Source organism: Emys orbicularis, chromosome 12, assembly GCF_028017835.1.
Source record: "Emys orbicularis isolate rEmyOrb1 chromosome 12, rEmyOrb1.hap1, whole genome shotgun sequence".
Classification (NCBI taxonomy): domain Eukaryota; kingdom Metazoa; phylum Chordata; order Testudines; family Emydidae; genus Emys; species Emys orbicularis.
Genome location: NC_088694.1, coordinates 6,396,034 through 6,411,804, shown reverse-complemented (window position 1 = coordinate 6,411,804; position 15,771 = coordinate 6,396,034). Strand labels below are relative to the sequence as shown.

Here is a 15,771-nt window from a genome sequence, read left to right as displayed (position 1 = left end):
TGCAGTGGTGGGGTGTACTGTGAAATGGGATGGGTAGGAATGATCAGTCACAAGCTGCTGACTCAGCTTCAGGCCACAGACTGCCATACTAACAAATACTAAATGTATACACATCAGGAGAAGAGAAGCCTGCTAATGGAATATGCGACCTGTGTAACTGGAGGCTTGTTTGGTTATAAAAGGGATAATCTGAGGAAACATTTGCTTGGATCTTAGCTATTCTGTGTAGGCTTCTGGCTTGTTGAACACGTCTCTCTAGAAAAGCAAACCGAGGAATTTAAATCCTTTTTATACTTCTGTTAAAGGCTAGAGAGGTGACTGAGTATTCACTGCTCAGATCAGAGACTGAAAGCTGGAGTGACGTTGTCCAAGTACATTGAATAGGCCTTGCCTTGTTTTTGCTTTTCTTGCAAACCGCTTCAGCTTCCCTGTGACTTGAGAGACTGGAAGAGAAAAACTGCTGGTCTCTTCCCTCCAGACACTAGTGGGGACAGATGTAAAGGGGTAGGAAAAAGCAGCAGCAGGGCATAGACAATCTGGATCTGTGGTTTGGCTGCAATTCAGGAACATGCTTGGCTTTGTTGAGACCACGAGCTTTCTAGAACATGTAGCAGGATGAGCTGTGGGGATGTGAATGCAGACTGGCAGTCTGAGTGCTGCCTGACATGGGGAATACAGCTGGTCACTGAGGGATTGTCTTATATATATTTTTTTCCCCTCTGTCAGTGCTGGGACATGGAGGACAGCTTTCCCCCAGAGGAGATCAGGTCTGGGCAAAGGCATTTTCGGCTGTCTAAGACCAGCATGCGGAGCGAGGAGAAGAGACTGAGGACTTTCCGGCAGTGGCCAGAGAGCTCACCTGTCTCTGCCACAGACCTGGCTAAGGCTGGCTTTTTCTTCCTGGGTCCTGGCGACCGAGTGCAGTGCTTCTGCTGTGGCGGTATCTTGAGGAGCTGGGAGGCTGAGGATCAACCCATGCGAGAGCACCAAAAATTTTTTCCTACCTGTAAGTTTATCTGTGGTGAAGATGTTGGCAACCAGCAAATGCTCCCCTTTCTGGAGATCTTGGACTATGTGGATGGGCAGATCCTCAGCCTTCTACAGAGGATGGATGTGGAAGAGGCAGCCCTACCCAGTCAACCAGAATACCCGGAGATGGAAACCGAGGCGATGCGACTAGCCACTTTCCAGAGCTGGCCACCGTACACAGAGCTGTATCCTGAGCAACTGGCCAGAGCAGGGTTCTTCTATACAGGTAGGCATGGCAGGACTAGAGCTTTATCGATAAATGTCGATACACATCAGTTTGTGCACGTGCAGTGAAATTGACAAATATTTCCATTGATGATGATAATTTACAGAGAGGCAAATAGTTGCTTGAGACTTATTAGAGTTTGATTTTTAAGGATATTTTACTCTGTATTTTGACACGTGACGTTGACAACTTGCCTTTTAATAGTTATAAAGCTTTAACGTTTTTGAATCTCAACATCTACTGTTTAAATAATTCTGACATCCTTTCTCCTCCCTCCTCCCCCCCCCCCCAAGATATCCCTCTCAGTGAAAAATTAAATCAGCGGTTTTCAACTTTTTGAGCTGAGCCCCTCCTTCGAGTTACAATTTTTGGTCCATCCCCCCCCCCCTCAGGTTTACAGGGTGGGGGAAGGTGTGTGTAACGGTCTCTGGGGGTGGAGCCAGCGCTGGGTGTGGAGGCTGCCGGGAGCAGAAATCAGCACGGGGCCATGGTGCATGTTGACACTGATCCACGGGCTAGGTGGCCCGCTGAGGTGAGTCGGGGGTGGAGGTGGTGCGCCCTCCCTGACCCCTGCCATGTGGGGCTAGTGGCACCATTTGTCTCCCCCGCCCCTGAATGTTCCTCTGCCCTCCTGGGGGGGCACACCCCACAGTTTGAAAACCTCGAATTTTAATTTAAAAAAATAAAGCTTATTAGCTATCAAAATTATATAAAAACATTTAATTCTGCCAAGGCTATATACAGGTACCTAGGGTAGGGAAAGCCTCCCTCTGTGTGCAACAGTAGATCTGCATGATGTGTCCTGTTAGACAAGCTCTATTTAGGGGGGGGGGTTTATACTGCACCCATATACTGTGGTACATAAGCAGGGGGGGGTTGGTGCCAGCCATATCATGAAGCCCTCTCCAGTAGAGCCACAACTTGACTCTCCTCTTCTAGGTGTGAGGGGCCACAGAATTCTCCTTAGCTGGACCCTCCTGAACAGCAGAGACATGAGATTCAGACACAGCTTATCCCCTGCACAACATTCTCACAGCACTGGGACAGAATTAAGGCCTAGGCTGCAAATGCCACCACCGTGGGGAACCTAGTTAGAGCACACCCCTTTCTTACGACAGTGCCCTGTGAGGTCAAACTCCATCCTTTGGTAACTTGGCTTTGGGGCTTTCCAATTGCATTTACACTTATTTTTAATGTAGCAGTCTCAGTTGGGATTCGGAGTCTCCTCTTCTTGGTAATGTGGTATTGCGTAGGAGCGCTGGGCATGGATCTATGACCCCATTGTGCTGTGTAAACACAGATCAAAAAGACCTCTCACTTCCCCACTGTTGGGTCAGGTTTGGCACAAACCTATAGTGGAAAGTCTCTGCTCTGAGGAGCTTATTTTAAGTTTAAGACTAAGCGCAACAAGGGGTGTGACAGACAAATGAGGATAATGGTAACAGCAATGAGGGGACATAACTGTTGACTTGCTATGTGCCTCATTTGTACCACACTCTTTCGTATCTGAGCACTTGGCTAAATGTGAAGTCTAACGTGAGTTATGACCTTCAAACAGTTCAAGTAGAAGCTAAGTAGAATGTGTTATGGAGGGGACAGCGTGGAGTTTTTATATTTATTCCTTAAAAAGGAAGACTCATCTGTCTGTAGGTGTCCCCTCTTCAGAAGTTGTTTTGGGCTCCATGGATCCCAGCTAGTTTCATGCTCTTGGATAGAGAAGTCTCTCTTAGGCTCTGTCTAGCTCTCTAACTACCTGTAATTCTGAGTCATGAATGGAAATTTGAGTTTGGGGCTTTTCATCTGAGGAATCACTTTGAAAACTGCTCAATTTTTAACTCTAACGCTAAAATTTTAAATCTTCATTGTCTTTGAATGCTATTCCTGTCTTGGTCTGAAAACTCCTACTCACGGGGCATCACCAGTGTAAAGCCTCGGGTTTTTCTGGCTGAAGTGTGTGAGCTCTCCCCCTCCCCCCCCCCCAACATCCACGAACTATAGCCCCACATGCTTACGGAGACGGTGTCTAAAATTCCTTGGTTTGTTCTGTGACAGTTTATCTAATCTCTCTACACATGCAAGCACTGCATTTGTACCTCCATGCCTTCCACAACCTGTATTTCACCTATAGTTCTGTAGGGGTTGACCCAGTGAGCTGCTGTTCTGGTTTATCGCATTGATAGAATCCCTCTGTGGAACTAAAATTCTTAATGTAGCACTAGACACGTTATTCCCTTCTATAGTCTAACTACGTGCACAGTATTTGTTTACTATATATTAAATGCACATGAATACTAACGTAGCCTAAATGACTCTCATTGAGTTCCTTGAGAAGGCTTTGCAGTGTACTTCACAAGAAATGGTGTGAGGAGGTACCTCTTATTACTAGTCCTGATCTGAGCAACCAGATGTGAAATCTCCACTGTGTACTAGCTCATAGCTTTTCTGGAATTATAGTTATGTATGCTCTAGAGCCAAACACTACTGACAAAAGAACAACCAGCTCAGGAAAACAGAATAAACCAGAAGGCAGAGGTTGTAGTTGGAACCCTTTGTCAGATTTGCTTTGGAATTTATTTTCTACCTGCAGACCGGCTGTTGAAAACATAATACTGAGAATGGGGATCCATCGGGAAACAATCCAACAACATGGCAAACCCAGAGGTCACTTAGACTGGGCAATTCCAGAGCATTGCCAGTCATCTGATCCACATAGGTCCCTTGTTTTAGAGCATTCAAGGACTTCTGAATGCCCAGTGTTTTGGAACAGCTGTATTGAAACTCCTTAAGGGGTCCAGCTTATGACTGGAAGGCCTATCCACTCCCAGAAATTCTCTTTTTAGTGGGACCCAAGTATAACTCGCTGAGTGGGAAGGTGTAACTTTATATATTGCTTTATTCAAAATCATGCCCTGTAGCAAGCATGCTGATATTGTTAAAGCAACTGAATCTCTTGCCCAGTTTCCTCCCTGGGCTGGATGGCTTGGGATCTTTATAATGAGGACTCCTATTACTAGGGGGAGTGGTGTAAACCAATTTCATGGACCCCTAGTTGGCAGCCTTCATGGGGGAGCAGTTTGCTGGATGAAGAAACAGGAGGGGGTAGCTGTGTGCAGTGGGAGTGGACATGCGCCCACAAAGGGGATGTACAGAGAATCCATGAAGTTTCCACCCAAAATGTTCATTGACCCAACACTGGAATCCCAATAATTGATTGGTGCAACTTAGGCAAGCCAGCTAGAACTCAAATTTTGAACCAGTGCTCTGACTTGACTCCCTGTCTCTGAACAGGGGCAAGCTGCAGAAGTAGTGAGCCAGAGTCCTGGGACAGTTGTGATGTGTGCTCAACAGTTTGGTCTGGTAGCCTGTTATGGTAACAATTAAACATACTGTACCTCCCCCCAGCTCTCCTGGTAGCAACATCAAATTGCCTGTGGGTTAGTGTAACTAGCTGCTCATGTACCTGACATCCGATCTTCTCTTAATGCTCCTTTCAGGTCAAGGTGACACTGTGAGGTGTTTTTACTGTGATGGCAGCTTGAGGAACTGGGAGCTTGGAGATGACCCCTGGAGGGAACATGCCAAATGGTTTCCAAGGTAATTCATGGTATACTAATGCTTGTTGGGGCTGAACTACACATTAGTCAGCTTTATACTGAATGGACCTTGCTCCACAGTCAAACCTCGTGCCCCAGGTGAGATTTAACTGGATTATTAGTATGTAGAGCCGTCTATCTCTGTTATCAGTTCAAATCCAACCAGCTCAATAGTGAACAAATAGTGCTGCTAGCTGATAAGCCTACGTGAAATGAATCTGGTGGCTTATGTCCGATTTGCATCATAAAAACTATATATCCTGGAACAGCTTGTGGTCAAAGCAGGAATTTTAGTGAGGTCAGTCTCTTGGTAGTTCCTGAGAACTACCCCGGAAGCTCCCATCCTAATAAGCTGCATTGTTACTGTTGCAACCTTTTCTCTCCCTCATTCAGGTGGTGGTGATGATAATCATTGTACACGTCTATCATTGTAGCCCCTCAAGGCCATAACCAAGTGGAGAGCTGTTGGGTTAGGCATTGTACAAATCTACACGACCTGCGTCTACAAGTCTAATGCTTTTCAATCAAAATCACACACTAGAACTCCGCCTGAGCTGCCGAGTTCAGACCCCAACGTCTATAGAGTTTATGGACCGTGATCTGTGGGTCAATCTCTATTACCACTGCTTCATGGTAACTTTAACACTGCCCTTGTCTCTTACTGGCATCAGAGCAGCCCTTCTATTCCACTTGTATTGGCCTTCATGTGTAAATGGCAAGATGTCATACACCTAGTCCTGGTGTGGTGGCTCTTACAGGTGAGGCCACAAACCCGTTTTCCCCGTGATCCAGTCTGTCTGAAAGGCTCAATTGCAAAAGCCAATCTCACAGCCCTAAAATGAAGTCTGACCTGTTCTGGGGAGATCAGGAGCCTCAAACCACCAGTCTTTCTGCTTGACCAGGAAGATTTTTTTACAGCAGGGAGGGCCTGTCCACTGTGGCAAGAATGACATTTGCGCTTTGTACGTAAAGATGTTGCTATATACACCCTGTTTCATTAGGGAGCTTAGTACCACCCTCATGATGTTGAATTTCAGACAAGGTCTGCTGTCCTTCACTGGGTATTTGCCTTTTTCTCCGCAGGTGTGAGTTTTTGCTGCAGTCAAGGGGCAGAGACTTTGTTAGCAGTGTTCAGGACTCTGACTTCAACGCTCCAGTGAGTTTTAAATGCGTTTTTTGTGCAGTGGAGGGGGGGAAGGTTTGAGGAGACACTTCCCTCCTGTGACTGTTTTGTGTCTTGTGATGTTTTCAGGGAGGCTCCTGGCAACGGGCTGAACAAGATCCCCCTGTACCCCAAGGTTTGTGTGGAAATGCATATTGTCTTGCCTTTTTGATGAAAGTGCTGCAGATCTATTGCTCTGGCTTCCACATATTCTAGAGTTTGCAGGCAGAATCCCTTTCTGAGAGGCTTGCATTTTGATGTGAAATAGCTTCCAGAATTATTACTAAGATACTTCCTCTGGGACCTGAAACCCAGGTGAGCTCTGCTGTTGAAAGTGCCTGCTAAAGCTGGATGTTACTTTTCAGCCAAAGCTTTTTTTTTTGCCAAAAAATGCAGATTCAGGTTGGTGAAAACATTCAGCAAACTTGTGTTGAATGTACCAAATTGTCTTGGTTGGGGCGTGGGAAGCCCTCAACTTTTGAAAAAATCAGAACACTTCATTTTGACGCTATTAAATTGAGTGTCCATTTTTTTATTCAAACGACTTTCCAATTATTTAAACTGATTAAATTTTGTTTCCTACAAAATGTTTCATCTCATTCCAAATTTTTTTTTTTTTTTAACTTCTCAGAATGGCCAGTGAACTAAAATCAGTTAAGTCTAGTTTCTTGAGCGACCAATTTTGCGGTACAAGACACACGGTTAGCATTCAGAATCTTGGGTGCTCATCTCAATTTCTGTAGGCTCCTCCATTGCTAGTGATAATATTGCCTGTGTCCTCAGAACCCACAATGAAGGTATTTTAAAAGTAAATCTGCCAGTAGAAGAGCTTGCGAGTGGTTCTTGGGTGCCTTTTTGAGGTTGATATGGAGGAGAGTTTAAAGCCAGCTGTTTCTGGAAATGGTGGTTGGGGGGGCTAGATCTTCAACACACAGAGACCTTTGGAAGTTGGATACAAAAGCCACTGCATTCTAAGTTTGAGGAGTAAGGGAAGAAAGCTACCCTTTACAGGCTTGGGGAGTGGTGGCAGCCTTGTGGAAGCAGCATGTAAACATGAGACTAGGCTAGGAAAACAGTTTCTTCTTGGCGCCCATCTTGTCTTTCTGAGAGAATTTTCCACTGCTTGCCTCAGTCCTATGAACTTTGCCATGGGTGCACTAAGCAGACAGGATTTTCTGCAGGTCTGTCTTTGTAACACTCTGAATCTCTGCAGAGAGGAAAATGGTGGCAGGTGGTGGCTAAGGCCAACCCAGAAGCATTTCAAAAGCTCACGCTTAGGAAGGAAAAGTGAACAAATTCAGGCTGTTCCAAAGCCTCTGCTGGGGTTGTCTGAGGTGTCTGCCAAGGGACTGCTAAGTGATATAGAATAAGATCTTTCCAGTTTCGCCATGAATCTTCAAATGATCTACATCTCCGAGCTAGGAGGGGGATTGCCCTGCTCGTGTGCACATAGTTTCACTAGCTCAGTGAGAACTAGTGTGAGCAAATAGTAGTATAGCCACGGTCATTAGGGCAGCAGAGGCATGGATGAGACACGCTGAGTACAATCCCATCTAAAACAGGTGGGTGCACACTTAGCACTGCTCCGCTGTTCCTCTGTTGCTGCTGCCCAGGCTCCTGCAGCTGTACTATCACTTATATTTGCACTAGCTTTCATTGAGCTATCATGAGTATATGTACACTGGAAGGGGAATTGCAGTCCTGGCTTGTTGTGTAGACATAGCTTCCTCCTCAACCTATCGCGGGCTATGGAATGACCACCACTATGGTACTGAGGGTATGTCTACACTACGAAATTAGATCGAATTAATAGAAGCCGGTTTTATAGAAATCGGTTGTATACAGCCGATTTTGTGTCCCCCCACATAAAATGCTCTAAGTGCTCTAGTCGGCGGACCGCGTCCACAGTACCGAGGCTAGCGTCGACTTCCGGAGCATTGCACTATGGGTAGCTATCCCACAGTTCCCGCAATCTCTGCCGCCCATTGGAATTCTGGGTTGAGATCCCAATGCCCGAATGATGCAAAACAGTGTCGCGGGGGGTTCGGGGTACATGTCGTCAGGCCCCTCCCCCTCCGTCAGAGCAACGGCAGACAATAGATTCGTGCCTTTTTACCTGGGTTACCTGTGCAGACAACATACCACGGCAAGCATGGAGCCCGCTCAGCTCAGCTCACCGTCACCATATGTCATCTGGGTGCCGGCAGACGTGGGACTGCATTGCTACGCAGCAGCAGCTAACTGCCTTTTGGCGGTAGACGGTGCAGCATGACTGGTAGCCTTCATTGGCGATCTGGGTGCCGGCAGCCGTGGGGCTGCATTGCACCAGCCCCTTGCCTTTTGCCTTTTGGCATTAGATGGTTTATTACAACTGGTAACCGTCCTCGTCGTACAGCAGTGGCTGTCGATCATGGGCACCTGGGCAGACCTGCTCAGTCCTATGGAACTGTCTTGATGATGATGGTTATCAGTCGTAGTATGCCATTTTCTGCCAAGCGCCCTGTTGGCTCATCGCACGTTAGCAGAGTCTTCCCTGAGCAGCAGATCGTGCAATAGGCCTGAAGGCTAACTGCCAAGCGCCCAGTATTTGCTGCCAAGCACCCAGAAAATGCCGAGGGCTATCAGTCATGCTGCACCGTCGTCTTAAGATGTAAAAAATAGATTTGTTCTGTATTCATTTCCTTCCCCCCTCCCTCCGTCAAATCAACGGCCTGCTAAACCCAGGCTTTTGAGTTAAATCTCTGGGGGGGGCCATTCTGTGTGACAGTTGTTTGTGTTTCTCCCTGATGCACAGCCACCTTTCTTGATTTTAATTCCCTGTACCTGTACGCCATGTCGTCACTCGCCCCTCCCTCCCTCCTTCCCCTGGTCCGTCGGATACTAGTTTCGCGCCTTTTTTCAGACCAGACGCCATAGCTAGCACTGGGATCATGGAGCCCGCTCAGATCACCGCGGCAATTATGAGCACTATGAACACCACGCGCATTGTCCTGGAGTATATGCAGAGCCAGGACATGCCAAAGCAAAACCAGGACCAGCCGAGGAGGAGGCGATTGCAGCGCGGCGACGAGAGTGATGAGGAAATGGACATGGACCTAGACCTCTCACAAGGCACAGGCCCCAGCAATGTGGAAATCATGGTGTTCCTGGGGCAGGTTGATGCCGTGGAACGCCGATTCTGGGCCCGGGAAACAAGCACAGACTGGTGGGACCGCATCATGCTGCAGGTGTGGGACGATTCCCAGTGGCTGCGAAACTTTCGCATGCGTAAGGGCACTTTCATGGAACTTTGTGACTTGCTTTCCCCTGCCCTGAAGCACCAGAATACCAGGATGAGAGCAGCCCTCACAGTTGAGAAGCGAGTGGCGATAGCCCTGTGGAAGCTTGCAACGCCAGACAGCTACCGGTCAGTCGGGAATCAATTTGGAGTGGGCAAATCTACTGTGGGGGCTGCTGTGATCCAAGTTGCCAGGGCAATGAGAGACCTGGTGATATCAAGGGTAGTGACTCTGGGAAACGTGCAGGCCATAGTGGATGGCTTTGCTGCAATGGGATTCCCAAACTGTGGTGGGGCGATAGACGGAACCCATATCCCTATCTTGGCACCGGAGCACCAAGCCACCGAGTACGTAAACCGCAAGGGGTACTTCTCAATGCTGCTGCAAGCCCTGGTGGATCACAAGGGACGTTTCACCAACATCAATGTGGGCTGGCCGGGAAGTGTACATGATGCTCGCGTCTTCAGGCACTCTGTTCTGTTTCGAAAGCTGGAGGAAGGGACTTTCTTCCCGGACCAGAAAATAACCGTTGGGGATGTTGAAATGCCTATCGTGATCCTTGGGGACCCAGCCTACCTCTTAATGCCATGGCTCATGAAGCCGTACACAGGCAGCCTGGACAGGAGTCAGGACCTGTTCAACTACAGGCTGAGCAAGTGCCGAATGGTGGTAGAATGTGCATTTGGACGTTTAAAAGCGCGCTGGTGCAGCTTACTGACTCGCTCAGACCTTAGCGAAAAGAATATCCCCATTGTTATTGCTGCTTGCTGTGCGCTCCACAATATCTGTGAGAGTAAGGGGGAGACATTTATGGCGGGGTGGGAGGTTGAGGCAAATCACCTGGCCGCTGATTACGCGCAGCCAGACACCAGGGCGGTTAGAGGAGCACAGCATGGCGCGGTGCGCATCAGAGAAGCTTTGAAAACGAGTTTTGTGACTGGCCAGGCTACGGTGTGAAACTTCTGTTTGTTTCTCCTTGATGAAATCTCCGCCCCCCCACCCACCCGGTTAACTCTACTTCCCTGTAAACCAACCACCCCACCCTCCCCTACCCTCCCCCCTTCAAGCACCACTTGCAGAGGCAATAAAGTCATTGTTACTTCACATTCATGCATTCTTTATTAATTCATCACACAACTAGGGGGATAATTGCAAAGGTAGCCCGGGATAGGTGGGGGAGGAGGGAAGGAAAAGGACACACTGCAGTTTAAAACTTTAAAACTTTAACACTTATTGCTCGGGAAATCATCTGGGGTGGAGTGACTGGGTGGCCGGAGGCCCCCCCCACCGTGTTCTTGGGCGTCTGGGTGAGGAGGCAATGGGACTTGGGGAGGAGGGCTGTTGGTTACACAGGGGCTGTAGCGGCGGTCTCTGCTCCTGCTGCCTTTCCTGCAGCTCAACCATACGCTGGAGCATATCAGTTTGATGCTCCAGCAGCTGGAGCATCGACTCTTGCCTTCTGTGTGCAAGCTGACGCCACCTCTCATCTTCAGCCCGCGATTGAGCACGCCACCTCTCCTCTCGCTCATATTGGGCTTTTCTATAATCAGTCATTGACTGCCTCCACGCATTCTGCTGTGCTCTGTCAGCGTGGGAGGCAGTCTGTAGTTCTGTAAACATTTCATCACGCGTCCTTCGCTTTCGCTTTCGAATCTTCACTAGCCTCTGTGAAGGAGAAAGATTTGCAGCTGGTGGAGGAGAAGGGAGAGGTGGTTAAAAGACACATTTTAGAGAACAGTGGGTACACTCTTTCACGTTAAATTTTGCTGTTCACATTACACAGCACATGTGCTTTCGTTACAAGGTCGCATTTTTCCTCTTATATTGAGGGCCTGCCGGTTTGGTGTGAGAGATAACTCACGCACTGCCAGGCCACAGATTTCAGCTTGCAGGCAGCCATGGTAAGACACAGTGTTTTGGCTTTTTTAACCTTCTTAACATGTGGGGATGGTTTCAAACAGTACTGCTCTCATTAACCATACCAAGCACCCGTTGGGTTGGCCATTTAAAATGGGTTTGCAATGTAAAAGGAGGGGCTGCGGTTTCAGGGTTAACATGCAGCACAAACCCAACTAATTCCCCTCCCCCACACACCCAATTCTCTGGGATGATCACTTCACCCCTCCCCCCCACCGCGTGGCTAACAGCGGGGAATATTTCTGTTCAGCAGAGCAGGAAGGGGCACCTCTGAATGTCCCCTTAATAAAATTGCCCCATTTCAACCAGGTGACCGTGAATATCACTCTCCTGAGGATAACAAAGAGCAATAAGGAATGGATGTTGTCTGCATGCCAGCAAACACCGGGACCATACGCTGCCATGCTTTGTTATGCAATGATTCCAGACTACGTGCTACTGGCCTGGCGTGGTAAAGTGTCCTACCATGGCGGACGGGATAAGGCAGCCCTCCCCAGAAACCTTTTGCAAAGGCTTTGGGAGTACATGAAGGAGAGCTTTCTGGAGATGTCCCTGGAGGATTTCCGCTCCATCCCCATACACGTTAACAGACTTTTCCAGTAGCTGTACTGGCCGCGATTGCCAGGGCAAATTAATCATTAATCATTAAACACGCTTGCTTTTAAACCATGTGTAATATTTACAAAGGTACACTCACCAGAGGTCCCCTGTGTGCCCCCAGGGTCTTGGGTGAGTTCGGGGGTTACTGGTTCCAGGTCCAGGGTGATAAACATATCCTGGCTGTTGGGGAAACCGGTTTCTCCGCTTCCTTGCTGCTGTGAGCTATTTACATTATCTTCATCCTCATCTTCCTCGTACCCCGAACCCGCTTCCCTGTGTGTTTCTCCAGTGAGGGACTCATAGCACACGGTTGGGGTAGTGGTGGCTGCACCCCCTAGAATGGCATGCACCTCCGCGTAGAAGTGGCATGTTTGCGGCTCAGCCCCGGACCTTCCGTTTGCTTCTCTGGCTTTGTGGTAGGCTTGCCTTAGCTCCTTAATTTTCAAGCGGCACTGCTGTGCGTCCCTGTTATGGCCTCTGTCCTTCATGGCCTTGGAGACCTTTTCTAATATTTTGCCATTTCGTTTACTGCTTCGGAGTTCAGCCAGCACTGATTCATCTCCCCATATGGCGAGCAGATCCCGTACCTCCTGTTCTGTCCATGCTGGAGCTCTTTTGCGATCCTGGGACTCCATCACGGTTACCTGTGCTGATGAGCTCTGCGTGGTCACCTGTGCTCTCCACGCTCAGCAAACAGGAAATGAAATTCAAACATTCGCGGGACTTTTCCTGTCTACCTGGCCAGTGCATCTGAGTTGAGAGTGCTGTCCAGAGTGGTCACAATGAAGCACTGTGGGATAGCTCCCGGAGGCCAATAACGTCGAATTCCGTCCACACTAACCCAATTCTGACCCACTAAGGCCGATTTTATCGCTAATCCCCTCGTCGGAGGTGGAGTAAAGAAACCGGTTTAAAGGGCCCTTTAAGTCGAAAGAAAGGGCTTCGTCGTGTGAACGTGTCCAGGCTTAATTCGATTTAACGCAGCTAAAGTTGACCTAAACTCGTAGTGTAGACCAGGCCTTAGGTATTTTATTTCAGATTCTCATGGAAAGGCCTTTCCTTGAATGGGACGGATTGGATCAGAGGGGAGAGATTTATAGTTGCATTCCCCCTCCCCCTGCCTTTTAGTTCTGAGTCCTCTGTTTTGGGATGTGAAAACTGTGATTAAAAGGGGCCTTTTTTTTTTTTAAACGCCAGTGAAACCAGAGCTCTTACTTAATGGCATGAGTAGTGCAGAAAGAATAACTGTCTGAAACATAGCGACTGTCTTGCCAGAGCTGGTGCCGCTAGTGCAGTTTTCTCTCTCTGACACTGAACTATACCAGCTGCTTTAGAAGAAGCTGTAAGAACCTACTTGAACTGGGCAATCCGGGGAGGGGAGGACTGCTTTTTGTTCCTTACCACTGTCCGTTGGTGCATGTTGTGAAGCATGCAGGTTGATATCCCTTCTATGTTTTTTCTTTAAATTCTGTTTAATGGAACTTTGGGTGAAAGTTCTGCCTCTGAGCACCTCAGATGCTGAGGGTAAAATCCTGACCTCACTGAAGTTAACTGCAATTCTCCCACTGACTTCAGCAGGGCCAGAATTTCACCCTTTATTCCAGGGTCGTTTGAGTCCCTGCAGTACTGGATGGGAGAAGGAATGAGGTATTCAATATACAGATTGTAGCATTCTAATGGCCATAGACCAATATTTGTTTTAAATCTGTTACTATGACGGAATATGGCATGACCTATGGGATTAGTTTAAATTTCATAAATGGCCTCATGAAATGTGGAACTACATCTTGCCTATCTAACGCTATCATACAAAATTGGCCGTTGGATAGTTAGAATATTCTACACTGAAAAAGAGAACTCCATTAGATTAGAGTCCCTGGCCATATCCTGCCATGTATGGAGTTGGCTACTTTGTAGCCTGTTAAGCTCCCCCTCTTTTGTAAAGTGTCTCCTCCCTGTGCTTTACAGATTCTGTGGGGAATCGGGAATTGTCATCTCCTCTGGATCAGTCTTCCGTAGTGCAGAACGTCCTGCAGATGGGCTTTGACCACAGCTTGGTGATGAGCTTGGTCCAGAGTAGACACCTGCTGACTGGCACCTGCTACTTATCTGTGTCCGAACTGGTCTTGGATCTGCTTCAGGTAGATGGGGAAGAGAGCAGCAGTGCAGAAGAAAGAGGTATGGCAGTTTAGCCTCTGAAATCTCACTGATCAATCTAATCACATCCCACCTCCTCCTCTGATGGTCGCTGAAGTTTTAGCACTTCAGTGACCCTATCTCTTGGGTCTACACTGTCTCTTCCTAGACTAGAATGAAATGTAATAATACTTCTTTAGCTTCTTAGCCCTGTGATACTGAGGAAAGTGGTTCAGTTGTAGAAGGGTCTGCAGAGTGCCTAGTTACTGGAACATTTGTTACATTAGCGGTCTCCCAGCAACCTGGAGTCTCGCTGCTTTTCAATATTTCTCTATTACGTCTTGCTTTAAAAGCTGTGGTACTACATTAAGACTTAGGTGTACACCCAGTGCTGACATTGCAGCAAATCCAGAAATGGATTCCTTTTGTGCCTGCTATTTAAACTGGATGATTCAAGAGGGCCATTCCATCTCTGTCTGATTCGAGGCGCAGTTGGTGGGGGGGTAGAAATGTGCTAATAACATGACTTATAGCTTCAACTGTGAGGACACAGGCAATTGTTAAAGGAAGATTTCTAGGGTTAGTACCCCCAACCACCGTATAACTGCAGTTCTACATAGGAAAGAACAAATGCTGCTCTACATCACTCCTTTCCATCTCTAACATGCTACAACGCTGGCTGCAATCTTTCTGACCAAAAATAGCCTTTTTATAAAATACAAATCTTTCTGTTTAGAAAACCCCCCAAATCAGAATTTTGTGTGCACTTGTTTGGGGGGATGGGACTCATCGGAGTTGGATTATCTGATTTATGGTTCCTCAACAAGTCTTGGTGTTGCTATGAGAATCTGAGAACCCAGCTTTGCTGTCCGATTCCAGGCTGAGCGTGCAGGGTTAGCCGCCTCCTAAAGAGAACCATTTTCATTTAGCAACACAGCACACTTGAACGGACATCACTGAAATCCCAGCAAAGGACCCCACTTTGTGTGTGTGTGTGTGGTTTTTTTTCTTGTGGTTTTTTTTTTTTTTTTTAAATATTTTTTTTTTAAGCATTGGGAGCATTAATGCCATCTTCATTCCTTCTGATTTCTATAGAGCGTACGGAGAGGGAGACAGGTTTGCCAGGACAGAGACGAGACACACAGGCTGAGTGCTCAAAAGAATCAGGTGAGGTAATAAAATCTGCCTGGGCTGGACCACAACCATCTCTACAGCAGGAAATACCAAGGCTCATTACCTCCCATGTAACAGTTAAATTGCAAAATAATTTCCTCTTATTCAGAATGTGGTAGCACCTCCAGGCCCCATTCAGGGTCTATTGTGTTAGGCAAGATTAATACACCCAAAAGAGTTACCATGGATTCCCCATACATCACAGTTCACTAACTGTATCCTCTCTTCCCCACTGTTCAAATCTCAAACCCACCACCTGTGGACAAACTCTGAGGGGCCCAGGACTGGAATAGCAGGGGTTTGTCCTGGTCATTGTCATGGTCACAATCTTGAACAAAACAAGGAGGGAAAACTATGGCCCTAAATCCAGCTCTTGAACTATGGAACAGATAGATCCTTTCAAAAATTTCAGGTAACACTGCTCTGTAATAAAACTTCGGTATGTCTCTTTCAGCAGAGCCTCCACTGAGTACGGAGGAGCAGCTGCGACGGTTGCAGGAGGAGAGGATGTGCAAAGTGTGCATGGACAAAGATGTGTCCATTGTCTTCGTTCCTTGTGGCCACTTGGTGGTGTGTGCGGAATGTGCCCCCAGCCTGAGACGATGTCCCATCTGCAGAGCGGTCATCAGGGGAAGTGTGAGGACTTTCATGTCCTGA

General features: G+C 47.6%; 1 protein-coding gene across 1 annotated transcript; it reads left to right on the top strand.

Moving 5' to 3' along the window:
- The first annotated feature begins 792 nt into the window (after positions 1-792).
- On the top strand, positions 793-15,771 carry BIRC7 (baculoviral IAP repeat containing 7). The gene is made up of 7 exons (XM_065414863.1): positions 793-1,255; positions 4,750-4,849; positions 5,932-6,004; positions 6,101-6,146; positions 13,774-13,983; positions 15,037-15,108; positions 15,572-15,771. Exons 1-7 carry the CDS (start codon positions 805-807, stop codon positions 15,769-15,771), a joined length of 1,152 nt encoding a protein of 383 aa, XP_065270935.1. The 5' UTR covers positions 793-804.

Coding starts and splice junctions, on each gene's coding strand:
- BIRC7 (XM_065414863.1), top strand. CDS start 805: ATGCGGAGCGAGGAGAAGAGACTGAGGACTTTCCGGCAGTGGCCAGAG. Junction 13,984..15,036: donor CAGCAGTGCAGAAGAAAGAG/GTATGGCAGTTT, acceptor TGATTTCTATAG/AGCGTACGGAGAGGGAGACA. Junction 15,109..15,571: donor TGAGTGCTCAAAAGAATCAG/GTGAGGTAATAA, acceptor CTCTTTCAGCAG/AGCCTCCACTGAGTACGGAG.